The sequence below is a fragment of the Mauremys reevesii genome, linkage group 16 (assembly GCF_016161935.1).
Source record: "Mauremys reevesii isolate NIE-2019 linkage group 16, ASM1616193v1, whole genome shotgun sequence".
Taxonomy (NCBI): Eukaryota; Metazoa; Chordata; order Testudines; family Geoemydidae; genus Mauremys; species Mauremys reevesii.
Genome location: NC_052638.1, coordinates 7,951,053 through 7,977,877, shown reverse-complemented (window position 1 = coordinate 7,977,877; position 26,825 = coordinate 7,951,053). Strand labels below are relative to the sequence as shown.

The 26,825-nt window shown below is 49.2% G+C and overlaps 2 protein-coding genes across 3 annotated transcripts; both read right to left on the bottom strand.

The window, feature by feature from the left end:
- Positions 1 to 721: 721 nt before the first annotated feature.
- On the bottom strand, positions 722 to 14,033 carry LOC120384657. The gene is made up of 7 exons (XM_039503638.1): positions 13,970 to 14,033; positions 12,803 to 13,117; positions 10,736 to 10,804; positions 5,008 to 5,094; positions 4,585 to 4,650; positions 4,025 to 4,116; positions 722 to 934 (listed from the first exon to the last, which is right to left on the bottom strand). Exons 1-7 carry the CDS (start codon positions 14,031 to 14,033, stop codon positions 782 to 784), a joined length of 846 nt encoding a protein of 281 aa, XP_039359572.1. The 3' UTR covers positions 722 to 781.
- Positions 14,034 to 21,480: 7,447 nt separating this feature from the next.
- Positions 21,481 to 26,506, bottom strand: LOC120384376 (neural cell adhesion molecule L1.1-like). Of its 2 annotated transcripts, XM_039503055.1 has the most exons (6): positions 26,246 to 26,506; positions 25,803 to 25,874; positions 24,183 to 24,497; positions 23,404 to 23,475; positions 22,629 to 22,733; positions 21,481 to 21,564 (listed from the first exon to the last, which is right to left on the bottom strand). In XM_039503055.1, exons 2-6 carry the CDS (start codon positions 25,843 to 25,845, stop codon positions 21,542 to 21,544), a joined length of 558 nt encoding a protein of 185 aa, XP_039358989.1. In that variant the 5' UTR covers positions 25,846 to 25,874; positions 26,246 to 26,506; the 3' UTR covers positions 21,481 to 21,541. The 2 variants fall into 2 exon arrangements, with proteins under 2 accessions (XP_039358989.1, XP_039358988.1); XM_039503054.1 differs by lacking the exon at positions 26,246 to 26,506 and having other exon boundaries at positions 25,803 to 26,035.
- Positions 26,507 to 26,825: the final 319 nt, after the last annotated feature.

Here is a 26,825-nt window from a genome sequence, read left to right as displayed (position 1 = left end):
AAGGAGGACCTTTATCAAAAAGGGGAAAGGGAACCCAGCATTAATCTGGGAAAACACCACCACGACATTCAAAAGCATGTGACCATAAGCAAACCTGATCCCACAGTGTGTTGGGCAGTGTCCATTGCCTCAGTTTCCCACCTTGCACTGGGAAAGTTTTGGTGAGCGAATGTCCCCTTAACATCTATGAGCTTGAGCAGATTCCTTAATCTCTCCATGGCTTGCTTCCTGCTCCCCTGAGCCGGTAAGGTCTTTGGGGCCAGGAGTGTCTCTAATTATGTGCATGTACAGCCCCTAGCACAAGGAAGGCCTGTTCTCAGCAGGGCCTGTAGGTGTTCTTATAATTCCACTCCTACTACTGATAGTTCTGTGAATGGAATATGAACACAGCTGGACTTCACTCAACAATTAAAATGAAACTTTGGCAATTGTTACTGTTTATTGGTGGCTGTGACCAGTATAAAAAAACCTGCACACACGTCTTCAGCCTCAGACAGTAGGAACATTAAGCTTGAAAATCTTTATGCCTCTATGGACAGAGATTCAAAAGTGATTTGACTGTGGGTACACTTCTGTGTCAATGAATTATCGGAGCGAGAAAGACAACAGTCCCATTGCAACCCATGTTTCTGCCCAGAGAATTGCAAATTGGCCTGATAGGAGGCCGAGCACTTTTATGTCAAGTGAGATCTGAAGCGCAGACAGGACAAAACTGGGGCTTGTCTGCCAATGGGATAAGCCACCCAGCGTGACTCGGACCACACTGATTAGTCTAATGACGTTAGTACGCTGCATAAGAGGCTGAACTTTTCTTTTTCTTCACTGGTGCATATAGTTCTGTTCTCTCTTCATCCATTTGTACAGCCTCCGGATATTCCTGGCTGAAGTACATAGAGCTATAATTCAGGCCGTCTTCGATTGGGTTCGCGGGAGTCTGGCACATTCAAAACAAAACACATACATGACTGTGGTCTGAGGATCACATTGAATGAAGACAGCAAATACAGAGCTGGCCTTTGCCTCTTGAGTCCTTCTTCCACCAATGTTCTTTAAGCAAAGGCTAATTAGACAGGGCTGCTGATCAAAGTCTCCTCAGATCTCATGAGGAAAAACCGTCTTGAAATGCTTTTTTCTCATGAGATTTGTTAGAGGCCGTGGTCCTGGATGAAGGGCAATAGTAACTGTTGAGTTTCTAATCTGCCCCTTAGCAAACTTTCCTTTGCTTCTACCACAGAGAGGGAGCTGGGATAGGAGGATGCTAGTCCCTGCAGATGTTGGTTTAGCTCAGGGGTAGGCAACCTATGGCACAGGTGCCGAAGGCGCCACGTGAGCTGGTTTCAGTGGCACTCACGTTGCCCAGGTCCTGGCCACCGGTCCGGGGGGGGCTCTACATTTTAATTTAATTTTAACTTAAGCTTCTTAAACATTTTAAAAACAACATTATTTACTTTACATACAACAATAGTTTAGTTCTATATTATAGACTTATAGAAAGAGACCTTCTAAAAATGTTAATGTATTACTGGCACGCGAAACCTTAAATTAAAGTGAATAAATGAAGACTTGGGACACCACTTCTGAAAGGTTGCCGACCCCTGGTTTAGCTGGTGCCTAAAGCAGCGTGCCTGCCTATGTAGTTTTGTGACGCTGTCTACAAACACAAAATCAGCCCACGGCTTTTTTAAAGGACATGTATTAAATTTAAAGCAGTTTCTCAGACTTGGCCTTTTAAAAAAGAGCTGAGCACCAAAGCAGGTTGGTTGTGGAAAGCCCAGTACTGCAGCGTGCTCAGGCCCAGCTCCCGAAAGGTATTTAGATGCCTGACTCCCAGAGAAGTCAAGAGGAATCAATTGAAATCAACGTCTCTTGAGAGGCACTGAATACCCATTGACCTCAATGGGAGCTGAGGGTGCTCCACACCTTGCAGGAGGTGCTTAGCGCTTTTCAGGATGCGGCCCTAAAATGAAGATGGCTCAATCTTAGCAGGGAGGAGCTGGAGAAATAAAAGAGAGCAAAATGGCAGCTCGGAGTAACAGAGTGCGATAATGGCGGTCTTCGCTATCATAGAACCAGGAAAGAATAACGGAGACCTGCTTTTTTTAATCCACCCTTTCTCCTCCAGCCCCAGTGAGTTAAGACTCCATGAAACCTGATCTCGGGGTTCTGGATCTGGAACCCGGAATGAATGAAGCAGAAGCATCTCCAGAAGAATCCCGCCCAGCTCTACAGGGGTGGCTATCTGCGATGGATATGTTTTAATAAAGCTGATGGTTCTTTATTCAGGACTGAGCAATAATGTCTGAATTAGAGGCTCCTTCCCAGCTCTTGGGGCAGAACACAAAGCCCACTGCATTACCTCTGAGATCAGCTTTAAGAGCACAGTGGGAATGTGGGAACCATCTCATATGCCTTTTTGTCGTCATCGATGCTCTTGAGAATGATCTCAAAGGGTTAAAGAACCAAGCTCTGCTTCACTGATACACTCCAAACCCAGCAGGAGACTTTTTAATAAGGTTTGTTTACAAGGAACTCTTAGCAGAAGAGATGTGCGAGGGAATCAACATAACTTTGGGGCTTTGGTATGTGAAAGACCAGGAGAGAGAGGCTGAGCCAGAAGTCAGGCAGTTCCGTGTCTGGCAGGCTGCAGTCTGCCAGGGGCTTTTGATAAAAACTAAGAGCTGGTTTTAGCTTTCATGTGGATCTTGAGTCGCTTATTTGTCATTATTTCTCAGATGGGATAGAATGGGAGGCATGAATGCTTCACACACTGTTCATTTTGGACTGGGTTAAAGGACATAAGGGAAATTCAGAATTTAGTATGTGTGTGTATATATCAGGGCTTGTCTACACTACGCAGGTAGCAATCGCTCCAGCAGGGGTATAGACATGATAAATAGAGTGCTGAGTGCTCTCCTGTCGACTCTGGTACTCCACCAGAATGAGGAGCACAAGCGGAGTCGACGGGAGAGCGTCAGCTGTCGACTTGCCACAGTGAAGGCACCGCGGTAAGTAGATCTAAGTACATCGACTTCAGCTACACTATTCACGTAGCTGAAGTTGCGTATCTTGGATCGACCCCGCGCGGTAGTGTAGACAAGCCCTCAATGTGACTAATACCATCTTCCAGCACCCCTTCAACGAGTTATTTACCACTCCCTGCCAGGGCCGCCCCGAGGATTCAGGGGGCCTGGGGTCTTCAGGGGCGGGGGGTCCTTCCACCCCGGGACCCGCCTCTGCGGGGCACTTCAGCGGTGGGTCCCGGAGGGGAAGGACCTGCCGCTGCCGAATTGCTGCGGAAGCTGCTCCGGGGCCCCGGGCCCAGCAAGAGTTTTCCAGGGCCCCCGGAGTGAGTGAAGAATCCTGCTTCAGGGGCCCCGAAAAACTCTCGTGGGGGCCCCTGCAGGGCCTGGGGCAAATTGCCCCACTTGCCCCCCCTTTGGGTGGCCCCGCTCCCTGCAACTCACCCCTGCTTACTGATATGCAGTTACCCCCCCACACACACACACACATGTCACTTCTGACTCTGTCCATTAGCCAGAGACATACGATCCTCTCCTGCTTAGCAAATACAGAGAGGCCTTAGCTATCCAAGGAGCTATCGGTCAGTTAAGGCCGCACCCCTGAAGACGCACGTCTTGCGTTCCCAAGATAGTGACTACCTTCCGTTTCCCCTCCCATGTTTTGAACGTTGAGGTGAGTTTTATCCACCAGCCAGTATCACCTAGTTTTGGGGGACACTTAATTTTGATCCAGGCCCCCTCTAGCTTTAACCCCCCTTTAAATGCAAGTTAGTGTTTCAGTGTTAGAAAATAAAGAACTAAACCTAACAGAGCCCTACTGCAAACCCAGAGCAACCTACTCCCCTTGCAGTTTCCTCTTCCTGGAACACAGGTTCTGTTACATCCCAGCTGCTGGAAAGTGATCATGAAAAGCCTTGATCACAGGACAGTTGCTTTGGGGCAGGAAGCTGAGCAGGGTACTTGACGTTGTAATGCTCGGTGGGACGGGAAAAGCAGCTTTGTACCTGAGGTTGCAGTTGTCTTTCCTTCTGGTGTGCGAGTCTAGAGGTGCTTTTTGGCATGTGATACAAGTCGGGGGGTACTTCTGTGGTTAATTCTTAAAACAAACAAACACTAATTAGTATGTAAGTTACACAGAATGGTGACTGTGGCCTTTTCACGAAGAAACCCTGCCCCCTATCTCAGAGATACAGAGTGGGGTTAAGGTAGGGCCTGATCCTGAAGGAGCCTGAGCACCTAGGAAGCATTCAGCATCTTGTAGAACAGCAATGTAGGGCCTGATTTTCAATGGAGCTGAGCACCTGTGACTCCCCTTAACTCTTCCTGAGTCCAGGGCTGAGGGAACTGACTTGCTGAAATGAAGTCCTTAGCCTCTGTGGATCACTGGCTTTGTCTGGAATAGGGCTGGAAGTGACCACTTGGGATCATTAGCACAGGATTATTCTCTATACCTGACTCCTGTGTGTGTCACCTGACTGCTTGAACACATCTAGAGAAGAGGCCACAGTGACTTCCTCTGGCCTCAAGAGGACAAAAAGTGGAGCAATTTCTTGTGAGTTCTTGCCTTGTTGTGTTGGCGTCTCTCTGTGCGTATCCAATTGGTTCCTAAAGCTTTCCTCAGCTGGGAACCCTACAAACAAACAACGGGCAGACTGAGTGTCCTGGAGCACAAAATAGAAACAACAAATTCATACAGATAAATAAGAATAATAATTAACTGATTTAAGTTAAACCAGTGCAACTTGTGTGTGTAAATAAGCCCCAGTGCCCTCACTGGTAGGGTCCTCTGTAAGGGTCATATTTTGTTTGCTCAGAGACTGTGGATTTCTGGCTGTAAGTTTTGTTGGCAAAGCAATTTCTGATGTTGGCTGTAAAGTCTGCGGTACATGTTACCTACGCTCTCTGGACCTGGTCTAAGATGAAGATCCAAAGTGAGCATGTTGCTCTCATTGGATAGGCTGCATTTTGCTTGGAGGAGCAAACTCACATTTTGGCCGTTTGAAGTAGCAGATGATGAGCACGCTCGCTGTCAGCAGGAACAGAAGAGGCAGACCCACTGTCAAAGCCACGTGTTCTGTGTCGGGCAGAGATGAGAGACGGTATTCATGTCAAGAACACATTGATGAAGTGAGAACAAATAACTACACGAGGTAAAATTATTTCATGGCTGGGCTTGTAATAACGCACAACAGTCATCAAAATAAAACAAAACTGCTTCCAATTTTTCACCTTTTTCTTAAAGGAAAAATATTTTAATAATTTTGCCAACTTTTTCTCCCACATTTTTGGTCTAGTTATATTTGGTCAATTTCATTTAAAATTTCAAAGTGAAAATAAAATTAAACCAAACTCAACCCAACCAAGCAACCAAACCTCCCCAGAACAGGGAAAAAAATCATAACATTTTTCAATGATTTTATATCCATTTCTGTCTGATCAGCTCTACTAATGACTAATAGGCCATGTCTACACTATCAAGTTTTGCCACTACAAGTTAAGTCGGCATACAGCTGCTGCAGAAAGTACATCGCTTGTGCCTGTGCACACGTGTTTCCTTGCATTGGTGAAGTGTGTACTCACCAGGAGTGCTTGTGTTGATGCACAGTGTGGTGCACACTGGGTAGCTATCCCAGTGAACAATCTGCCACCATCCAGTGCAGTGTCTTTTGGGAATGCATGGTGGGGCAGAAATGATTCATGCAGTGGTGGCTGGGAGCAAGAGGTCTGCTTCCCATAATGCAATGTTGTCCAGCCCTAATATCTCTCTCTCCCATCATTTTCACACCTGTTTTTGATTTTTCCATGAATCCGTGTGGGACCCGTCACTGTCCACCATCTCTGACAGAAGCCCGGAGCCTGCACAGCTCTGCACTGTTGTCATGAGCGTTGCAAGTACAGGATGGAGGATCCTCCAAGTATTTGCAGAGCCAGAAGAAGACTCACGGGGAACATGATGATTTCCTGGCAGTCGGTTTAATATAGGACATAGCGAGAACCAATTTAAGGTGGTTGTTGGTGCTCACAGAGCAGCTGCAAACAGTGGAGTGCCGCTTCTGAGCCCAAGAAATGAGCACTGACCGGTGGGATCACATCATAATGCAGGTTTGGGATGATGAGCAGTGGCTGCATAATTTTTGGATGCGCAAGGTCACATTCCTGGATCCTCTGCACTACGCTCACCCCACTCTTCCAGCGCAGGGGTACCAACGTGAGAACTGCACTGACCTTCTTTTCCATGGCTATGCAAGTGCTGGTGGATCCCTGGGGATGCTTCTCTGACATCACTGTTGGTGCATGACAGTTGCATCTTTTAAGAACATTGAAGTGTTAAGAAAGCTACAAGCAGGGACCTTCTTTCCGACCGGCAGATTACCACTGGCAATGTTGAAATGCCAGCAGGGCCAGCTCCAGACCCCAGCGCGCCAAGCGCGCGCTTGGGGCGGCATCCCAGCGGAAGGGCGGCAGGCGGTGGACCTCCTGCAGGCATGCCTGCGGAAGGTCCGCTGGTCCCGTGGCGCTGGTGGACCTCCCGCAGACGTGCCTGCGGAGGGGCTGCTGGTCCCGTGGCTGCGGTGGAGCATCCGCAGGCATGCCTGCGGGAGGTCCACCGGAGCCGCGGGGCCAGCGGACCCTCCACAGGCACGTCTGCGGGAGGTCCACCGGAGCCGCGGGACCGGCGACCGCTAGAGCGTCCCCCGCGGTGTGCCACCCTGCTTGGGGCGGCGAAAATCCTAGAGCGCCCCTGAATGCCAGTAATAACCTGGGGGACCCAGCCAACCTCTCACTTCCCTGGCTCATGAAGCCACACACTGGCCACCTCGACAGCAGCAAGGAGCGATTCAACTACAGGCTCAGCAGGTGCAGAATGACAGTTTAATGTGCTCTTGGTAGATTGAAAGGGCGCTGGTGCTGTTTGATCACCAGATTGGATCTCAGCGTGAAAAATATCCCAGTGGTTATAGGTGCCTGCTGTGTCCTGCATAATATTTGTGAAGCGAAGGGGGAAAATTTGCAGCAGAAGTGGACATGAAGTGGCTGTCTGCTGAGTTTGAACAGCCAGACACAAGGGCTATCAGAAGAGCTCAGTGAGGAGCTATATGACTTATGGAGGCTTTGAAAGAGCACGTTAACAGCAAGCTGTGGTATACTCTGCTCAACCTAGGGTGCCAGGCTGATGACAGGCTGTTAGCAGCTGTGAGGTGCTTACTGCACATCTGTGCATATAGCAGTGCCAGTACCTATTAATCATAGAATATCAGGGTTGGAAGGGACCTCAGGAGGTCATCTAGTCCAACCCCCTGCTCCGAGCAGGGCCACTCCCCAACTAAATCATCCCAGCCAGGGCTTTGTCAAGCCGGGCCTTAATTAATGTTGGGGGGCGGGGTCTGCTGTACATTGATGACAACTATAGTGTTTGGTACTGACCCATTGGGTTGTGAGTGTACAAGACACTCTTTTCACTGCCAGCAGGCATTATATACTCTGTTGTGTAAATTGATAATGATGCATTACTTTCAAAAGAAAACCTTTTTATTCACTAACAAAAACAGCTCCAAAAATAATACAACTTCAAGGCAAATATATTTTAACTTACAAAATTGAGGAACCTTAGTAAATAAACAAGAGGAAGGAGCATTGATGTCCATTGTAGCTACACCTACATCAACTGTGGCTCTCACAGGTCAATGTAGATGAAGCTGTGGCTGTCCATGCTTTTCCCCCAGTGTGGAGTGGTAGGGGTAGGCCCTCAGGCCATGGGGAAAGCTGAGATGGCATGTAGGGAGGAGCTATGCTGCAGTTCTCCACTGACTGCAATGGGAGGTGAGCCCGGGATTGTTGAACCTGGAGGTCAACAAAACCCTGCAGCATCTGAGTTTGCTGTCAGAGAAGCTACATTATGTCCTGGAGCATCTCCTGTGCCTTTCTACTGCCCTGTCTTTCCTTCTCCGTACAGTCTGCAATATTCACCCACCATTGCATAAAACTGTGAGTATAAGGAAAAGGCACTGAAGACTGACAGCATTTTCCACAGGTGGTGGTAATTTTAGCTGATATCTCAACTCTGAGAGTAACAAAGGCACAGACAGCACAGCTGCTGCTGGGGTCCCAAAGCCCCCCTAGGCCCATATGCTGCTAGCCTGTGTGTTGTATTAGTGCCTGCCAAAGTTATCATTGACTGGTGTGGGGAGGTGTCCTACCATGGAGGAAGAAATAAGGCTGCCCTCCCTAGAAACTTTCAGCAGAGGACTGCAGAGAACCTCCATGAAAGGGTCATGGAGATCTCTCAAAGGGGTTCCAGGGACATCCCTGTGTACGTAAACAAACCACTCTGCATGCCCTACCGCCCTTCGTAACTCTAGACGTGAACAAAAAGCAGATATCAGCTCTGCCTCTCTTGGATGTACCACTGCCTCTTCTAGCAAGAGTAAATTAATTAAAGTCCAAAGCTGTGTCCTGCTATTTTACTGCTTCCCTGTAATGGAGAATTTATTTACACACTTACCCGAGGTTCCTTCCCCTGCATCGGGCTCACTTGTGCTAGACTGATTACACTGTGGTGGAGTCAAAAATGTTGTGGCTTGTTGCACAGCTGGATCTCCCAGTTGCCCGTCCCTCATATGCTGCCGCCTCTACCTCCACCACTTCCTCCTGTTCCACTATTCACAGCCGGGGCCTGTGACTTTGGGCTCCTTGGAGGTATCTGGTGCTGTGCGGGGGATGTCTCTGCTGAGGATGGCATGCGCCTTGTTGTAAAAGCAGCGGGTTTGCAGCTTGGCACCAGATTGATTGTTGACCTCTGGTCTTCTGGTACGCCTGCTGCAGCTCCTTGGCTTTCACGCTGCACTGCCACCGGTCCCCGTGGTACCCCTCCTCCTGCATCCCCAAGCAATCTGCTGGTAGATGTCAATGTTTCTGTGCCTGCACAGGCCCAGGAGCCAGGGGCGGCTCCAGGCACCAGCGCAGCAAGCATATGCCTGGGGCGGCAAGCTGTGGGGGGCTGCCTGCCAGTTGTCGTGAGGGTGGGAGTCAGGCAGTCTTCGGTGGCATTTCTGCGGGAGGTCTACCTGTCCCGCGGCTTCGGCGGCAATTCAGCAACGGGTGTCGAAGGCATGGGACCGTCAGATCACCCACAGAAACGCCGCCAAATCCGTGTGACAAGCGGACTGCCCGCAGGCATGCCAGTGAAGACCACCTGATTTCTGTGCTTGAGGCAGCAAAAAATATAAAGCCGCCCCTGCCAGGAGTCCCAGTACCTCTTGTCTGATCTAGGGAGGAGCGTGGCTGAAGCATGCAGCTGCCATGGTCAGTTGTACACAGCAGCGGAGAGTGGATAGAGGTGTGTCCACCAAGCTCTAGGCAACCAGGAAAAGTCATTTCAAAAAGTCACAAGGGCTTTAAAGCGGGGGGAGGGGTTTCCAGGCTATGTGACCCCTGGGCAGCGAAGCTGACAATTGTGACCAGAGCGGTCAGCATCAGGCATTGTGGGACACCTGCTGGAAGACTGGTAGGGTCACCATAAGTAACACAGTGTCTACACTTGCAGTGCGTCAACCTCTGTACATTGACCTTGGCTCAGCCCTGGTTGGGAAGGTCGTGCTACTATGTCAGTATGATGAGGCACTTACATCTGTGGGAGACCAATTTAAATGCAGATGCATCCACAGCTAGATTGACGTAAAGAGGCTATGTCAACCTTTGTAGTGTAGACAAGGCCAGGCTTAGCGCTAAGGTTCATGTTGACTAGGGAAATTCCCCAGGATTAAAAGCTCTTTCATTTATGTAGCACCTTTCATCCAAATGAAACCTAAAGTGCTTTTCTGGCTGACTGCTCAAATTATACCCTGTAAATTATTGGAGAAGCTTTGCGCATGACTGAAATGCAGCCACCTCTGAGGTGGAATGCAACAGCTGTCTTACAGTGCATAAAAACACTACACACAATGCAGGGTGAGTTTAAGTGCACAGGATGTCATTTCAAGAGCTGGCTAAATACTGCAAAATAATTTCTGTAAATACAAGTTTACATTTTTAATTTGCTTTGACTGTGTTTACAGCCTTGGCCGTGTTTGTTTTCTGTGAGTGTTCTATAGAAAGAGTTCATCCATCCGGCCTTCTGGTATCTGAATGACTAATACTGGGGCAAATACGAACGAAGAGTGAATTTTCAGAGCTGACTACATACATTTCACTCGTGGAAGCATATTTCAGGTTTCGGGAGGTGGAGGAGTGCGGGGTTCAAGGATGGAGGGAGGAACTGATTTCACATGCCAGACTCTCAGCTGCTATAAAGTGATGTCGCTTTATTGACGTCCATGGAACAACATCAGTTTACACTAGCTGTAGAGCTCGGCCTGTGTTTAACTGTGTTCAGTGAAGGGTTGTTGTTTGTTCCATACAATTAATCCAGCTCATCTTTAAAAGTATAGCCTCAGGGCCTGATGTGCAACTGCACCTGAAAAACATGCATGTGATTGTGTCTGTGTGTTTGCGTGTGTGTGTGCGTGTGCAGTTATCACTACTACACATGCACAAGGGATAATTTTGTGCACAAAGTAGTTATCTGGTTGAGCAAGATCAAATTAGACACCTCATATGGCTGAAAATCTGTTTGTGTCACTATTTTGTTTCTTATTTTTCTAAAACTGACCATCTTCGGTAATGAAATAGGTTAGGTATCCCTTCCCCCACACCCACGCCCTCCCAACAGTGATTACCTTGCTGGGGCGCAGTAAAATGAACACACCCTTCTGCTGCAGTTTGATTCTCCAGTTTCTGACCTGAACCTAGAACATAAATCAGCAACACAGAGTCTCACTTTGGATTCTGGGATTTTCAAAGCTCTTTCGGTGGGCTCTGCCACAGTCACAGACTGGCAGGAAGCAGCCCAAGAAGAGGGGTGGAGGTGGAAACTGCTCTGTGAGAGGCCTGGAGGCAGATGGAGGTGGGAGCTGCTCTGTGAGAGGCCTGGAGGCAGATGGAGGTGGGAGCTGCTCTGTGAGAGGCCTGGAGGCAGATGGAGGTGGGAGCTGCTCTGTGAAAGGCCTGGAGGCAGATGAAGGTAGGAAGTAGCCCAGGACAGTAGCAGTGAGGCTGAGGTAGCAGCAGATCTTAGCTGCATAATACAGGGTCTCGGGCTGGCCTGCATTCTTCTACTGACCCACCAAGGAAAGGGATGTCTAAGCCCCTCTGGTGCAAGGGGGACAAGGACGCTGAGCCCAGGGGGCTGAAGGCCTGGCATAAGGTCATGACACTCTTCTTTGGCTGAGCTTTTTACTACCCTGGAAGGGTTGGGACGATCAGTGTCCTGGACGGAGGGCTGAGCTGTGAGATGGGGCAAACACCCACAGGGCTAGAGGGGCTGTGAGCAAGGGCACCAGATGCGAAGAGCCTGCTGTACCACACTTGGCCACAAGGGAGCATGCTGGCCAGTGAGTAACCCCTTCACACCTGTCCCCAGGGTCGTTTCTTCTTAACCCCTAACAGTGAGTGGTGGGCTCTGGGCTTACCTGAGCTTTAGGGAGAGAGGAAGGTGTCTGCCACCAGCTAAAACACTTCTCAGCTGCTTCTCCTGGCCCTCAGATAATTTAAAGGGCTTCTTTTGACATGGTCAAGCTCAGGGCCCCTGCTCGTATGAATAGCCCCAGTTTTGCAGACTCAAAACATTGCCCTCGACAGAGCCCTCAGTGGGGACAAGAGCTTCTGATGGGACTTATGAGGTTTGCAGGGGCGGCTCTAGAAATCGGGCTGCCCCAAGCAGCACGGAGCGCTGCGCCGCCCTTCCCCGGTCCCGCGGCGGGTCCCCTCTTCCCGCGGCTCCGCTTGAGCTCCTGCCGGCATGCCTGCGGCAGGTCCACCGAAGCCCGGGACGAGCGGACCTGCCGCAGTCATGCCGGCGGGAGCTCCACCGGAGCCAAATGCCGCCCCCCCGGGAAACGGCCGCCCCAAGCGCCTGCTTGGCGCGCTGGTGTCTAGAGCCGCCCCTGGAGGTTTGGTTTAGAAATGAGGCCAAAACAACCATGTGAAAAGCAGGTGGGACACACGCCCCCCTGGCTCTCAGGGCTCTCCCCAGTAGCCAGCATTTGGAATTAGCTTTAATTACCTTTCCCCATTCAAAGAATTAAGATCTCAAGCATGGTCTGTGGTTTTTACCTTTGATCTGCAGGCGGGTCTCTTCTCCCAGCTAAGGAGGAATTGACTCAGGGTCTGGTTTCCAACCTTCCTAACTGGCACAGAATGAGCCCTACTCCCTCTGTGTGTCCTCAGCTCCTCTATTTGCCACCTTTGACCCAATTTTCTATGTTGGGTAACTCATATTAGGCACCGAATTGACCACTGAATCATCCAAGTGAGACTGAATCAACACTAAGAGCTTGTCTACACTAAAGCAGTCAATCAGTTGTGCTTCAAATACTGATGCTGCATCTGCCACTGAGTGTGTCCACACTCTCAGCTGGGATAAGGTTTGCTATTACATCCACACTTGGGCACCATGGACTGATTGAGGTTTGGGTTATGATCTCTGATGGCTGTCACATGACATCTGTCTGAGCAGGTGGCTCCCTCAGCCAGTGCCTCTCCTTAGCTTGCCTATCTGACCCCCAGCATGCACCTTCACCCCCACCCCCTCAATATTCCCCTTTCTCCCATCCATAGTTCACCCACCATCAGGCTGTCCCACATTACCTCCCTGCAATGCCCCCTCTACTCCCACTCTGCAGCTCACCAGCTGGCAAGGAGAAATGAGTAAAGGAAACTCCTGGCTCAGGCTGGAACCTGCTTACCGTGAACTTCCAGTTTTGTTCCACTCCCATTAAAGCTGTGGGTGGTGGTCCCTATCTCACAGGTATAGACTCCAGCATCATTAGTCTGCACACGGGGTATCCAGAGAGAACCAGACCGTGCTGTAATGTTTTCAGATCGCATGAAGCGCCTGTCTGAGAGACTCAGTTTCCTCTCCTCTTTGTACCATGAGATAAAAAATATTTTACTTTCCCCTATCAGAGGGGAGCTGCACTCCATAATGGGCTCTGACCCCACAGCTGCAAAGATGCAGGGCGGGGACTGATACACGCTGGGGGCAGCAGCATCTGCAGAGCCTAGAAGAGGAAGAGAAAATAATCCTTTAAAATAATGTCCTGAAACACTTTATCTTCCAAGCCCACTGAGGTTTTTCTAAATCTGTTTCTAGTTATGAGCTCAGGAGCTGGACCCCCTAAGTGGGGCAGGGCTGGGTGTGTCACTAGGGAGCATGCAGCTGATTGGAGCATGGGATGAATTTGTTCTGGCACACTAGTAGGGGGAGAGGGATACAGAAAGTTAGAGATCCCTACTCTAGCTGTGTTTTTAGTACCGTGTCCATCACAACAACTTCATGAGCTGATGCTTGTTTTGGGCATCGGGGAAGGAAAACACAGGACCCCAAATTAAATGCATGAGGCAACTACATCAGTGCAATGCTGTGGGGGATTGTTTGAGGTCCAGTTTCAGGAAAGTCACCCCTGCAGCAGCATGTCTACGTTTGCACAGTGTGCGCCACTGATACTGCTCAGCAGCTAGTGGTCACTTGGGTACTTTAAAATATCATCCCTTGGTTCTAGCTGAGATCAAAGGCCTTTGCACTGTCCAGGGCTGTAAATGTGGCTGGGTCCTTTCACAGTAAAGTGACTGAGGGATGGGAAGGGAAGATGCTGAAAGCTAAAGGTAGCGGAGGAACATGGAACGAATGGGGAGGAGAGGCCGAAGTACCTTGGCATTGCTAGAGGGGAGTCCCTCCACTGCAGGGTTAATGCACATGGCTGGAGTGGGGAAGTTTTCACTGCTGTCTCCTGCTCTGTGATAAACAGAAGATTCCAGCCTCCAGAGTTGTCAGACCCGGAGCAAACCCCCTATAACTGGACTGGGGTGGCTAAATGGAAGTGCTGATAAGGAGAACGGTACAGGCCTCTTACCTGTACAAAGGCAAAGCAGTCCTAGTAGGAAGGTTGTTTTCTCCAGGACAGACACCTCGCTCATCCTGGCTGTGTGCTGTCTCCTCAGCAGGTTCTCTGTTGAAAGAGGGTTCTGGGGGAGTTTTCAGTTTTACAGTCCCAAACTCTCAGTTCCTTCACCGGTTCCTTTAAGAGAACCAGCTGTGGTATCGTATGAGAATTTTTTTTTGCTCCTCCTGGGCTGTGGTGTCCTTAATACAACAGAGCTATTTCAAAGGCTGTGACTTGTTCTGGTGCATGTCTCGCTCTGCCTTTCTGCCATGAAGGAGCAAGGTGACAGTAGTCCATGTGCGTCTAGCAGCGAGTGTGTATCTTTATATATAGCCTCCAAGGCCAATCTCAACCAAAATAGTACGGCCGCTGCTAGACTCTCCCTGCGTGAGACGCCTCATCTGGCAAGCAAAGACTTTACTAAAGAAGAGAACCTCTGTGAGCTCTGCTAACAAGAAGCAGCAGAGGGGAGGTAGTTTGGGCTTGAGGTCGAGGAATTGGGCTGTGATCCAGCAGACAGCACGAACAGAGGCCCTGATCACAGCTCAGACCTTTGCACACTATACTATAAATAATAATAAGGGGCAGGTTAGAGTATCTCTGTAATGAGGGGACACGGGCAAGCTCACATCTAACTGCTTTGTTTGTTAAAACAAATTGTTCCTTTAGATTCATGACCGGGCTAGCAAGAGAAAGGTCCCCCTGGTTCAGATGCTACCTGGGAGTCGGGGTGCGAGTCAATGGAGAATGAGCCGTAGAAGCTCTTCTACAAATAGCTTCAAGGTCAGGCTCGAAGCTGGCCCAGCAGGAGGGCTACATTGGCAACTTGGTAGAAGCCTGAAGGAGGCACGTTATTGGAATAACACTTCAGTGTGGAGCTGCAGCCTACAGAGACGACCATTCCCAGCATGCAGTGCTCCATGTTCCTCTCCACAGAACTTGGATGAAGATGGAATGTTGCATGCTGGGAATGGAAATCCTGAAGGCCCCTGTTATAAGAGGAGCAGTTAAGGCTGCTCTCAGTTATGGCATAATTCTGGAGTAACGCTCCTGAAGTAGAAGGCAGGGCAGTACTCCACAGTCACCCCCTTGTAAGTGAACGATTTAACTTGTTCACAGATTTAACGTGTGTCCTATCTGAGGCTCACCAGGAGACAAGCTGACATCTCCTGTAATGCACATGACCGCTACCTGGACCACGCCTTTGCCTTTCATTGTACTGTAATCTGTCAGGAACCCTTGACGGACCAGTGTGTGCCAGATTACTCATGTAGAATTTTCTGAGGTGGTTTCTTTGGGTCTGGCTGCACAGCACACTAAGCCCGGGCTCTGACGCAAGCTTCAGCTGAAACCCTGCTTCCTTCCATCCATCCATCCAGAAATTAGTCTGACCTGGGGAACTGCTCTGTACTCACTCTTGCAGACCTTGCTAGGGCAGGTGGGTCCGAGCCCGAGTCCCACCATGACATGGCTCAAAGCTCAAGCATTTTACAGTATGGACACAGGTCAAGTCCAGGTTGCCAGACTCTGCTCTGGGGAGTCTGCCAGGGCTATGCCCTGGAGCTGTGTTTCCCAGCCCTTCAATGCCAGAGCTTGAGAGCAAGGGGCAGATCCTCAGCTAGTGTGAACTGACGTGTTTCCATGGAGGCCAGTTTACATTTCCTGAGGATTTGGCCCAGAATCCTTTGTCTTATTTCCCCTCTATTTTCTCGTACACTCTTAAAACTCTGTTACCTTATAGCAGATAATCATTTAGGTCTGATCTTCTGCTGTGTTGTTACCAGCTTTACAGCTGTGTGACTCTACAGAGTTACCCAAGTGTAGGCTTGGTGTAACAGGAGAGAATTAAGGGCTTAGAGACAGACTCTGAGCGAGTGTAAATTGTCAGAGTTTTACTGACTCACACCAGCAGCTGACCTGTCCCTTGGTCTGAAGCCAATATCTCACAGGAGTGACCTCCAGTTGGATGAAGACACTGCTGCATGAGGTTTGAATAAAGCCCAGTAACCACCAGGTTGCACTCTGACAGCGGCGGACTAGATGCAATGGTGATCTAAGCTCTGATGCTTTAAGCATGGCCGCAGGAGGAAGAAATACCTTCCTTTCTGTCTGAGAGTGCGATGCAGATGTGGAAGGAGCACTTGTGAGATGGTGGTTTGAGAGACAGTGGTTTGTGGTGCAGCTCAGGCAATGCGGTGGGTGTACAGAATTAGCTCCGCATCTTGCTGGGGTTGGGGAGTGCAGAGTCCGAAGAGCAGTCTGTGTAACAGTAGCCACAGCAGCCAGTGAAGACCGTAACTGACGTGAACATTCGTGTCATGTGATTGCGGCCAGGAAATAAAGACCAATCCTTTATGACATGGTGCCAGGAGAAAACTGCACCTCGGAGCAAAAATGGAACAAATGAGGCTCCTGAATCCCAGTCCAGACAGGAACCTGGCAGAGAGCTAAGCAGGGGGCCGCAGCGTTCCAGACTCTCCTGGAGCCAAGGATCATAGTAGAGAAATCTGAGAGGGCCAAAGCATCCAGACTGCCCCAGGCCTGGAATCACCGGTGATCGACAGCATGTCCCTGTGGGAGCAAGGGCACCGCAAATGGCTAGCTAGGCCTGCAGAAATGTCCAGAGTGCTGTGACCCAGGCAACGTCACTTGGAAAAGGCCCATTGTCATTTCAATGAACCAGGTGAGACCATTCGGTTGGAGACCCAAGAAGGAGAGAGACACCTGGAGTTACTGGATATTGAGCTTTGCCATGTCAGGGTGGTATTACCCTTTTGTAACCCTGGCCCATGTCAGGTGACTGGGACCCCCTCCCCCACGCGCTCCCCCCAGCACTCCTGTGTCTTGCACCTTTATTACAACCCTAACCCTAAGCATTGACTTCCTGCTCTAACCACTACATCATGCTTTCTCATACCACTTTCTGGGTCTGGATCTTCTGAGTAGCTGCTTTTTAGGTCTCTAAGTTCTACAGTAGAACACAGATCACGTATACCTCCTTACCAAGCTTGTTTTATGCTCAGTGTCTTCTTAGTTAGACTCTGAACCATGAAACAGAGGCAAATTAGCTCATTTTGAATCAGCCTCTGTGATTTATTCAGCAGGCAAGATCTTTAGTGTGAAAGCTAGTTACTCTGTGTATTTATAGTTAACATAACCCTTCTTGCGCCATCAAAATGCAATATTAATAGGAGATCTATTAATATTCACTACGCACTGTTACCAAAATGAGATTTTCATAAAAACTAATTACTGAGTTAAGCAGCAAGAATTGAGTGTCAGTCTTTAATCATTATAGTTACTAACTTGTTTCTCCAACCCTGTTCCCTGTTGCTTAATTCCTTTCGTTAAATCTTATTCCTTCGTCACCATTAAAAAAAAAAAAACTTTGCTTTTTAGAAAATGTTCTTCTTTACATCCAATGTTTTCCTGGGCCCTAAAAATGCTTCTGCAAATATTTATCAGCACCTAGGTTTGTCTGCGTGAAAGCCTGTATCTGACCCCCCTGGGCCACTTCTGAGAGGAACCATAGCCCAGCAATTGCCACTGAAGTCAGTGTGGGGCTTCAGATGCTCAGTGCATCTAGGATCTGGCCTGACATGGGTTATAATCTAACTGCTCTGTCAAGGGAGCAATTGTGCATGCAGGGATTTGAGCGGCCAAACACTATTGGATGCTTTTACCATTGAAAAGGTAACTCGCTCCCTGTTCCCCGACCCCAGCACTGGTTGTACATTGTCTTCTTCTGGCTCTCTGTGTGGCAGGTACATTCCTCTCCTTCACTGCCATCCATAGACCTGTTCCTCTTCTTGGCTGCTTGTTGTACTTACCTTTGGTGTGAGAAGCTGGGACTGGGATTGGGCCCTGGTCTTCCATAGGGGAGGAGAGAGCTGGCCAGTTGTATGAACCTTAGTGTTAAACTTAAAGTTATTTTGCATCCAGTTTTCAAACACCCCAGAGTCCCCCAGGGCTGTGTAGATCTGGGGTTTTAATTTGGTTCATTATGAAGATAGGGGTCACCTACATGTGAGATTGTGGAACAAATCTGGATTTGGATTTTTACACATACACTTATCACACGTCTCTCTCTCACTCAGACACACATTTCTGTGCGTCGGGATCCAGGGTATTGATTCGAGCCCAGCTCACTTTGATTTCCTAGTAGTGATTTTCAGCTTTCTCTGACAGGTGCTGCCATTTCTATCCATACTAGAGCAAATCTGATGGTAAAATCTGGGATTTTCTCCAAATACTGGAACTTCACCCTCTGTGACAGATCCTCTCACTATGGTGCATGCTAATAAGTGGTGATTTTAATAATGCACAGCCATTAAATGGGTCGTCTCCTGACTGAAATGGAGTCAGATTTACATCGCTCTTTGCAATGTGTTAGAAAATAAACTTTCTTTTTCTGCTTAGGCCGTGTCTACACTACGGACCATACAGCAGCACACCTGTGCCACTGCAGCTTCGCCGGTGTAAGGTCTTCTGTGTAGCCGCCCTGCACCAGCAGGAGAGAGCTCCCTGGCTGACCTAATTAAACTACCCCCAACGAGCTCTCCTGCTGACACCGTGCTGTCCACACTGGCGCTTTTGGCGGTGAAACTGATGTCGGTCGGGGCGTGTGTTTTTTTCACACCCCTCATGGACAAAAGTTTTGCTGACAAAAGTGCTAGTGTAGACAAAGCCTAAATGTTTCATGGTTTCTGACACTGATTGTGCTGTGTGGGCTCCCTCTCGTGGCTATGTCCGTGTGGGCTTATTTCTCATTTTCTTCACCAGGGGCACTGACAGGATTTCGAACCCGCTGGAATTCTGTTTGTAAGATTCTACTATCTACTCCCCCTCCCTGCAACTGCACACTAGTCACTACATTCTGAACACTCTCCGAAACACAAACAATATCTGATCACATGTACACTATGGGGACTGAAAGGAGAATGGGGACTCTTTCCAGACACAGGTGAGGCTGACTAATTGACACCTTCCCCAGCTCCTGTAGTTGCAGGGGCGGTAATGGGGGTGAAGATGCACTCCACTTACATCTAACTTACAAGCTTTTGTAACTTGTGTCTGTGGTTGATGTGGTTTGATCAGATTAATTGTACATTAGTCCTTATATCTAGGTAATTAAGTCATAGTGCATATTTGTGCAGTGCCTTGAAAATGTGAAGTGCTGCATAAGTGATGAGTTATTTTGTTTCGGAATGGACTGTTCTAAGGAGCTGGTCACTGTGCATTTGCACCATTGTCTTCTCCTGGATGGCATCTGCACTGCTCAACTGTGTATCACAGACCCTATATTGCTCATAGTTAGTGGAGAGTTTCCTTTGGCTCCTGTGGTATGTGCCTGTGCTTTTGGTGCAGGGAGAACTGAGTTCTTACCCAAGATGCAGTTCTGAGGGGATGTAATTAGTAGCAAAATGATACCCAGGAAGTTCCTCCATAGGCACAGTAGTGTTATTATTTATTACAAATGAGTAATCATCAAATGGTTAATCTTTTAGTGCATGCACTTGGCTGTCTTGTTTGTATTGCAACACCTTGTGCCAGGTCCTCTTGCAGACAGAAATAGATACAACTTATCTATGTACATGGTGCCTGGATTCCAGCGATGAGCATAACAGAAATACAGATGCACAGACAGGGTTCGGTATTTTGTTACTGGTTTAGCAGAGGTCACCTACTCTACAGAATCAGAGTATAAAGAAACAGGCTGATCTGCTCAGGATCAGTTCCAGTTCTGAATCTGAGACCGTTATGAACCTGTAACTAAGGGAAAAACCCACGTTTGGGTTTTGGAGGACTGACACATTCCAGAGCCAGAGGCTGGATTTGGGGTGATCTCTGGTAAGCTTCTTAGCATTCGTATAGGTGGTTCTTTGTTTTAATGTGATTTCTCTGTAATGCTTTCCCCTTAAGAATAAATGTGCTTGCTTAGAAAGAGCTGTGTGGTAACTTACAACTGTGGGCATAGCCTCAGGGAAGAAAGCAATGCAGAGGTGCTGACCTTTAGGCAGTCTGGCTTGCTGGGGATATCACCCCAGCCAGGAGCTGTGCAGCCTTAAACACTCTGGTCAGGAGGAAAAGAGACACCGGACTCTGGCCAAGAAAGGTGATGGCTGAGGAGCTAGAAACCACCAAGTGGGTCCCCTTTGTGGATCATAGAGGGGGAACACAGGCACACACCACCAATGATTGCTCTGCACCTCCTCTCACCATGGTAAGGGGATTGCTCGGCCACTAATCCCGGCAGAGCTGCTGGGATCAGGCAGGGGTGGAGCCTGCCCACCTCAGAAGGAGGAGAGTAAACTCCAAAAAGGGGGTGGGGTGTTTGGTGCATGAGGGAGAAGTGGGTGAAAGCTGGAGTGTGGAGGCTGGTGAGTAACCCAGCAAGGCCAGGGAGGAGTCCAAGCATGGAGCAGTGAGAACGTGACAAAGCTTAGAAAGGAAGGTACTGAATCAGGGATAGGTTTGGCCCAGGTTGGGCCTGTCTCCTGTGGAATAACTTGAACTTCAGATTGCTGAGGCGGGGGCGGGGGGAAAACTAATTCCTTTGAGAAATGCAGGTTATGCAGAACTTAGAGGGTTTGGGTCTAAAAGTAAAATGGGTGTAAAAACGCTAAGTATTGCTATATAGCCTGGCTTGCTTCGTTTCTTCCCTCCTCACCACTTCTTCTATGGTGGTCAGGTCATGCCAGCCCAAAGCAGGGAATAACCAGGGGCTGGAGGTCAACCAGAGAAACCTGACCCGGCTCCCATCAGCTCTGTCTTTATTTGACTCTTGAAGGAAAAGAGAAATACAAATAATTTTAATCCACTGAGCAGCCGAGTAACACACACACTGGTTGATAGACCTTTCCGTGTCAATAATCATCTATTTTGTATTGCATGACAGGACCCATATTCACAGGGAATTTGGTGTGAGGGACCCAGAGAAGTGCTGGCTGGGACCAGCCCTTCCACTCCTGCTCCAAAAGATAACACTAACGAATACCCTCAAGATTATAAAGTGATACATCATGAGGCCCAATATAACTCTTCCCTCCCACTTTTTGTCTCAGCTAATGTCAGTTTTCCCCATCATTGCTGTCCTGGAATCCTATTTAACCAGAGACCATGTGCAAGGCTGAGCCATTTAAAACAGAATTGAATGAAGGGGGAAAGATTGAGACATAGGGTAGGAAGCCTACGTGCAATGCTAACCATTGCTCTTTCTGCTCAGTGCTGGTCACAGGCTGGGCCCAGGGAATAGTGATGTTGCATTAATGGCCCACACTTTGCACAACTACAGTAGGACCTCAGAGCTATATTTTATATTTCTAGTTTAAGATACAAGAATAATACATTCATAAAAATAGGATGAACACACTCAGTAGACTATATACTTTGTAATGACACATTACAAGAGACCTTTTGCATGAAGCATATTCCAGTTACATTATATTAACACTTATTAGCATATTTTCATAAAATCATATGGAGTGCAACGTCACACAGAGTTTGTTCCTTTCGGTGTCCTCATCCTTGCAGAAGGTCAGGTTATTCTGAGTCTCCACTAGGACCTGAAATCCAAGGGAAATGAAATGAAATTAACCCCGTTCTGGATCACCAGCGAGTGCCGTCCACTCTGCACCAGTTTCTCCCCTTCATACTGGTCTTACTCATCACCTGACTCCAGGGGGGCTGGAACAATGTGTATAGTGGGGGGAGCTGAGAGCCATTGCCCCAAACTGTAAACCCTGCATATAATGGAAAGCACTTCCAGCCAGGGGGTGCTGCAGCACTCCCAGCACCCCTCGTTCCAGCACCTGTGCCTGTCTCAGACATCAGTCAAGGGTCCCAGCCTGTCTCCGAACTGCCGGTCTGGGTGAGACTCAGCGGCTGAGTTCCAGCTTTCATGCTGGCTGCCTTTATAAGCAATGTCATTAATCTGGTTACCCCGTGACAGTGCAGGCCAGCTCCCCCTAGCTCGGTGTTCTGGAAACCACAACACTCCCCCCAGGTTGTGAAGAAGAGGTGAGGGAGACACAGGACTTCCCCTTGGTGGTTCGGTGGCTGGCTGGGGACTGCTCCTCCTCTAAGGAGTTACAGAGCCCTTATTAAAGGCAATGCCTTGCCCATTGTCGTAAGCAGTGCTCTGTAACAGAGCATTATCCAAGGAGTCCAATGCTCTTGGGAAAAACAGATTCTCTCCAACCTCCTGTGAGGTAGGTAGATGTCACTATCCATGTTTTGCTCATGAGGATACCAAGGCACATGGAGAAGTGACTTACCCAAGGTCCCACAGCTAGTCAGTGTCAAAGTCAGGAAGAGACCCCAGGATTTCTGGCTACCAATTTTCTAGTCACACTTTCCCTCCCAAATCTGATCCTCCCAGTTTCTTTACACTGATGTTGAACAAGGACAATGAATGCAGCTGTGTTAACCCCTAAGAGTGAAGCAGTTCTATAGCTAGTGAAAACTGTTATCTACGGTCCTGTCCACACACCTGGTTGATCAGTCCTTGAGCCACAGGTCAAATGTTTTAAAATGTACTTCCCCACCTGTGACCAAGGAGTAAGAGGCGAGGAAGCAGACCCAGTTTTTGTTGATGGATGTATGAGAACACGAGCCGATTGAACTCTACCTGACTTGAAATGGACGATGACGACCGCAAGCACTAGAGTCAATAAGAGCACTGCTCCAATGACGTTTCTGAGAAGCAGAATAATGATGCCTACAGATGTTGCCACTGAAACATAAAAGATGGAAAGAATTTGTTAATTTTTGAATTCCTGATAGACTGTGAGCAAACTGGAAGGAACTTGAGTCCCTGGGGTGCGAGTTTTCTCAGGGATACCATTCTACCACCTCCAGCGGACAAAGTCTCATGCTTAGTGAGGTACTGGAGATACTGCAATACAAAGCCCATCGCTAGGTGAGTCCTTCAACCACAGCCCATGTGCCACCTCTGATGCTTGTCCAAGTGGAATAGAAACATCCCCTGGCGCATCTGGAAAGCCGTAAGAAATGACTCCACTATGGGGGCAAACATTCTCTCTCACTAAAGTTGGCAGATGGGGAGGGCCGGGCAGGAGCTATTGCTGACTCGGTTGGTCTTACCATACTCGCTTATGGTTCATTTTAGACACTAAATTCTGTGGGGCAGGACTCTCCTCTAGGTTGTTTGTGCAGCACCTAGCACCATGGGGCCTAACTGATTGAGCCTGTTAGGTGCTTCCTCAGCAGAAATGTTTAAGCATCGATAACTAGTCACTGCAGTGGTGGTGTTCACAACAGTGTGCAATGGGCTGGTGACGGGGACAGTGTAAGGAAATATCACACGCCGCTAGTGTCCCCCTGAGATGACACTCTGCTAAGGGCAAGACAGGAAAGGCTTTTCCTGGCACTAAAGCAATTACCTTTCTCTTCCCGAGGAGCAGTAACGTGAACACATCTTTCCATTGCAGATTGATTCCTAGGTGGGGTTGGACCTGGAACATAAACCAACAAAGTCTCCCTTCCTATAATCTCCACAAATACCCTCCTGCATCTCCAGAGCCTCATCTTGCCCGTTATGCCATAGGCAACAAGGAGGGTGGCTAGGCTGTCTGGGATCTCCCCCATCCCATGTAGGCTGAACCATCCGCTGGGGCGGTCTGATGGCTTCCAGCCCTCTTTGTGCCACTGCTGGGTATCTGAAGGGGCTTCCCACAGATATAGGGATTTTACTGCCTGAACACAGATGCTGTTGCAAGCGCATCACACATTGTGATGGCAGCTATTCGCACGTACTGTCCCGGCACTTCCTGACTGTCCCTTACCTGCCCTCCAGGTGCAAGTCAGCACTGCAAAGGCAGCCTGGTTCCATCCCCTCTCAGCTTCCCAACAGACATCAGAGACCTGAGTCTTTTTCCTTGTGTGGCTGGAAATCAGTGGTACAGCCAGAGGGTCGTGTATCTCTGAGCTAAATATCTGCCTGGCTTTGGTAAGGTCACAGTGCAAGGGTCACAGAATCTGGGTAGGTAGAGCCCTGTTCTTGCAGGGGTTTCTCCCCACTATTATCCCTCTTCCAGGTGGCCAGTTCTCGGGCTCCTCTCCTTTGGAGTCTCTGTCTTGGAAGAGCTGGCTGAGGGGGAGTAAAGCAAAAGGAGGAAAAGTGAGAAAAGGGAACTCACTGCTCAGTGTGGGACCCACTTACCATGGACTTCCAGTTTTGTGCCATTCCCGGTAGAGCTGTGGGTGATATTCCCCATCTCACAGGTATAGACTCCAGCATCCTGAGCCTGCACATGGGATATCCTGAGAGTACCAGACCCTGCTGCAAGGACTTCAGACTGTAGGAGGCGGCTGTCTGATGAGTTTAGTGTCTCCCCCTCTTTGTACCATGAGACAAAAACTATTTCACTTGCCTCCATGGGAGGGAACCTGCACTCCATAATGGGCTCCATCCCCACAGCCACAGAGATGCAGACCGGGGTCTGATAGATGCCCAGGGCAGCATGGTCCTTAGAAGCTGAAAGGAGGAAAACAAAACCCCATCATCTTTAATAACGTCCTGTCAATCCTGCCTGGCCCGCCTGACCTGGGCAGCTGGACATTGCAGTATTTGCTTGCTGGACTGATAACTATTCCTAACTGCACACCCAGCTGTCCCCAAATATGCCATGGAGGAGGGCTCTGTGGTGCGGAGGATGGGGCACTAGGCAGATTCAGGAGACCTGGTTCTAATCCTGGCTCTGCCACTGACCTGCTGTGTGTGACCTTGGGTGAGCTACGTGACCTCTCTGTCCTTTCCCACCCTTTGTCAGTCTCATTATGTAGCCTGTAATCTCTTCATGGCAGGGACTGTCTCTTGTGTGCTCGCCCAGCACCTAGCACAACGGGGCCCTCCCTCCCCCTGGAGTGTCCTGTTTTTTGAATGTTAAAATGTGGTGTCCCTACCATTCACAGCACGCTGCCGCATGAGGTCCCCCTCCTTCCTTTCCAGTTGGTAGTGGCCAAGGGAATGCTGGGAAATGTAGTTCTTTCCCTGCTCCAAGGCTGGCTCTATAGGAAGGGAGCTAACCAAGGAACTACAGCTCCCAGAGCCCCCTGTTGGTTCTCAGCTTCCCTGCCGCCCCTGCAAATGGGCTGCCCCAAGCAGGTGCTTGCTTTGCTGGTGCCTAGAGCCGTCCCTGGATACCATTCTACCACCTCCAGGGGACAATGTCTCATGCTTAGTGAGGCACTGGAGATACTGCAATACAAATCCCATCTCTAGGTGATTCCTTCAACCACAGCCCATGTGCCACCTCTGGTCCTTGTCCAAGTGGAATATAAACATCCCTTGGTGCATCTGGAAAGCCGTAAGGAATGACTCCACTATGGGGGCAAACATTCCCTCTCACTAAAGCTGGCAGATGGGTAGGGCTGAGCAGGAGCTGTTGCTGACTCTGTTGGACTTACCGTACTCGCTTACGGTTCATTTTAGCTGGGAAGGTCGTTGGGGCAGGACTCTCCTCTAGTCTGTCACAATGGGGCCTAACTGATTGAGCCCTTTAGGTGCTTCCTCAGCAGAAATGTTTAAGCATTGATAACTAGTCACTGCAGTGGTGGTGTTCACAACAGTGTGCAATGGGCTAGTGACGGGGACAGTGTAAGGAAATATCACACGCCGCTAGTGTCCCCCTGAGATGACACTCTGCTAAGGGCAGAGGCTGCATGTGAGGAACAGTCTGTGAAAGAGCTGAAAATGAACGTATTTCAATTTGTCTTAAAACATAAGAGGCCCTTGATCTTGCAAGACAGGAAAGGCTTTTCCTGGCACTAAAGCAATTACCTTTCTCTCCCTGAGGTGCAGTAACGTGAACACATCCTTCCATTGCAGATTGATTCCTAGGTGGGGTTGAACCTGGAACATAAACCAACAAAGTCTCCCTTCATATAATCTCCACAAATACCCTCCTGCATCTCCAGGGCCTCAACTTGCCCATTATACCACAGGCAAGAATGGGGGTGGCACAGGAGCTGGCCATGCTGGCTCTAGGCTGTCTGGGATCTCCCCCATCCCGTGTAGGCTGAACCATCCACTGGGGCGGTCTGAAGGCTTCCAGCCCTCTTTGTGCCACTGCTGGGGATCTGAGGGGCTGGAATGACTTGTGTGATGCCCCCACGGATATAGGGATTTTATTGCCTGAAGACAGATGCTGTTGCAAGCGCATCACACATTGTGATGGCAGCTATTCGCACGTACTGTCCCGGCACTTCCTGACTGTCCCTTACGTGCCCTCCAGGTGCAAGTCAGCACTGCAAAGGCAGCCTGGTTCCATCCACTCTCAGCTTCCCAACAGCCATCAGAGCCTGGATTCTTTCTCCGGTGTGGCTGGAAATCGGTGGCACAGCCAGAGGGTCGTGTATCTCTGAGCTAAATATCTGCCTGGCTTTGGTGAGGTCACAGTGCAAGGGTCACAGGAGCTGGCTAGGTAGAGCCCTGTTCTTGCAGGGGTTTCTCCCCACTATTATCCCTCTTCCAGGTGTCCAGTTCTCGGGCTCCTCACCTTTGGGATCTCCTTCTTGGAAGAGCTGGCTGAGGGGGAGTAAAGCAAAAGGAGGAAAAATGAGAGAAGGGAACTCACTGCTCAGTGTGGGACCCACTTACCATGGACTTCCAGTTTGGTGCCATTCCCGGTAGAGCTGTGGGTGATATTCCCCATCTCACAGGTATAGACTCCAGCATCCTGAGCCTGCACATGGGATATCCTGAGAGTACCAGACCCTGCTGCAAGGACTTCAGACTGTAGGAGGCGGCTGTCTGATGAGTTTAGTGTTTCCCCCTCTTTGTACCATGAGACAAAAGCTATTT

What these genes read in the sequence shown, in the direction of transcription:
- LOC120384376 (XM_039503055.1), bottom strand. Translation starts at nt 25,845, where the DNA reads ATGGAAGGATGTGTTCACGTTACTGCACCTCAGGGAGAGAAAG. An exon ending in CACAAAACTGGAAGTCCATG is followed by an intron (nt 23,476 to 24,182) that starts GTAAGTGGGTCC and finishes TTTATGTTCCAG; the next exon opens with GTCCAACCCCACCTAGGAAT. An exon ending in CATCGTCCATTTCAAGTCAG is followed by an intron (nt 21,565 to 22,628) that starts GTAGAGTTCAAT and finishes CTTGGATTTCAG; the next exon opens with GTCCTAGTGGAGACTCAGAA.
- LOC120384657 (XM_039503638.1), bottom strand. Translation starts at nt 14,033, where the DNA reads ATGAGCGAGGTGTCTGTCCTGGAGAAAACAACCTTCCTACTAGGACTG. An exon ending in ACTGCTTTGCCTTTGTACAG is followed by an intron (nt 13,118 to 13,969) that starts GTAAGAGGCCTG and finishes TTCCTCTTCTAG; the next exon opens with GCTCTGCAGATGCTGCTGCC. An exon ending in AGAGACGCCAACACAACAAG is followed by an intron (nt 4,117 to 4,584) that starts GCAAGAACTCAC and finishes GTTTGTTTTAAG; the next exon opens with AATTAACCACAGAAGTACCC.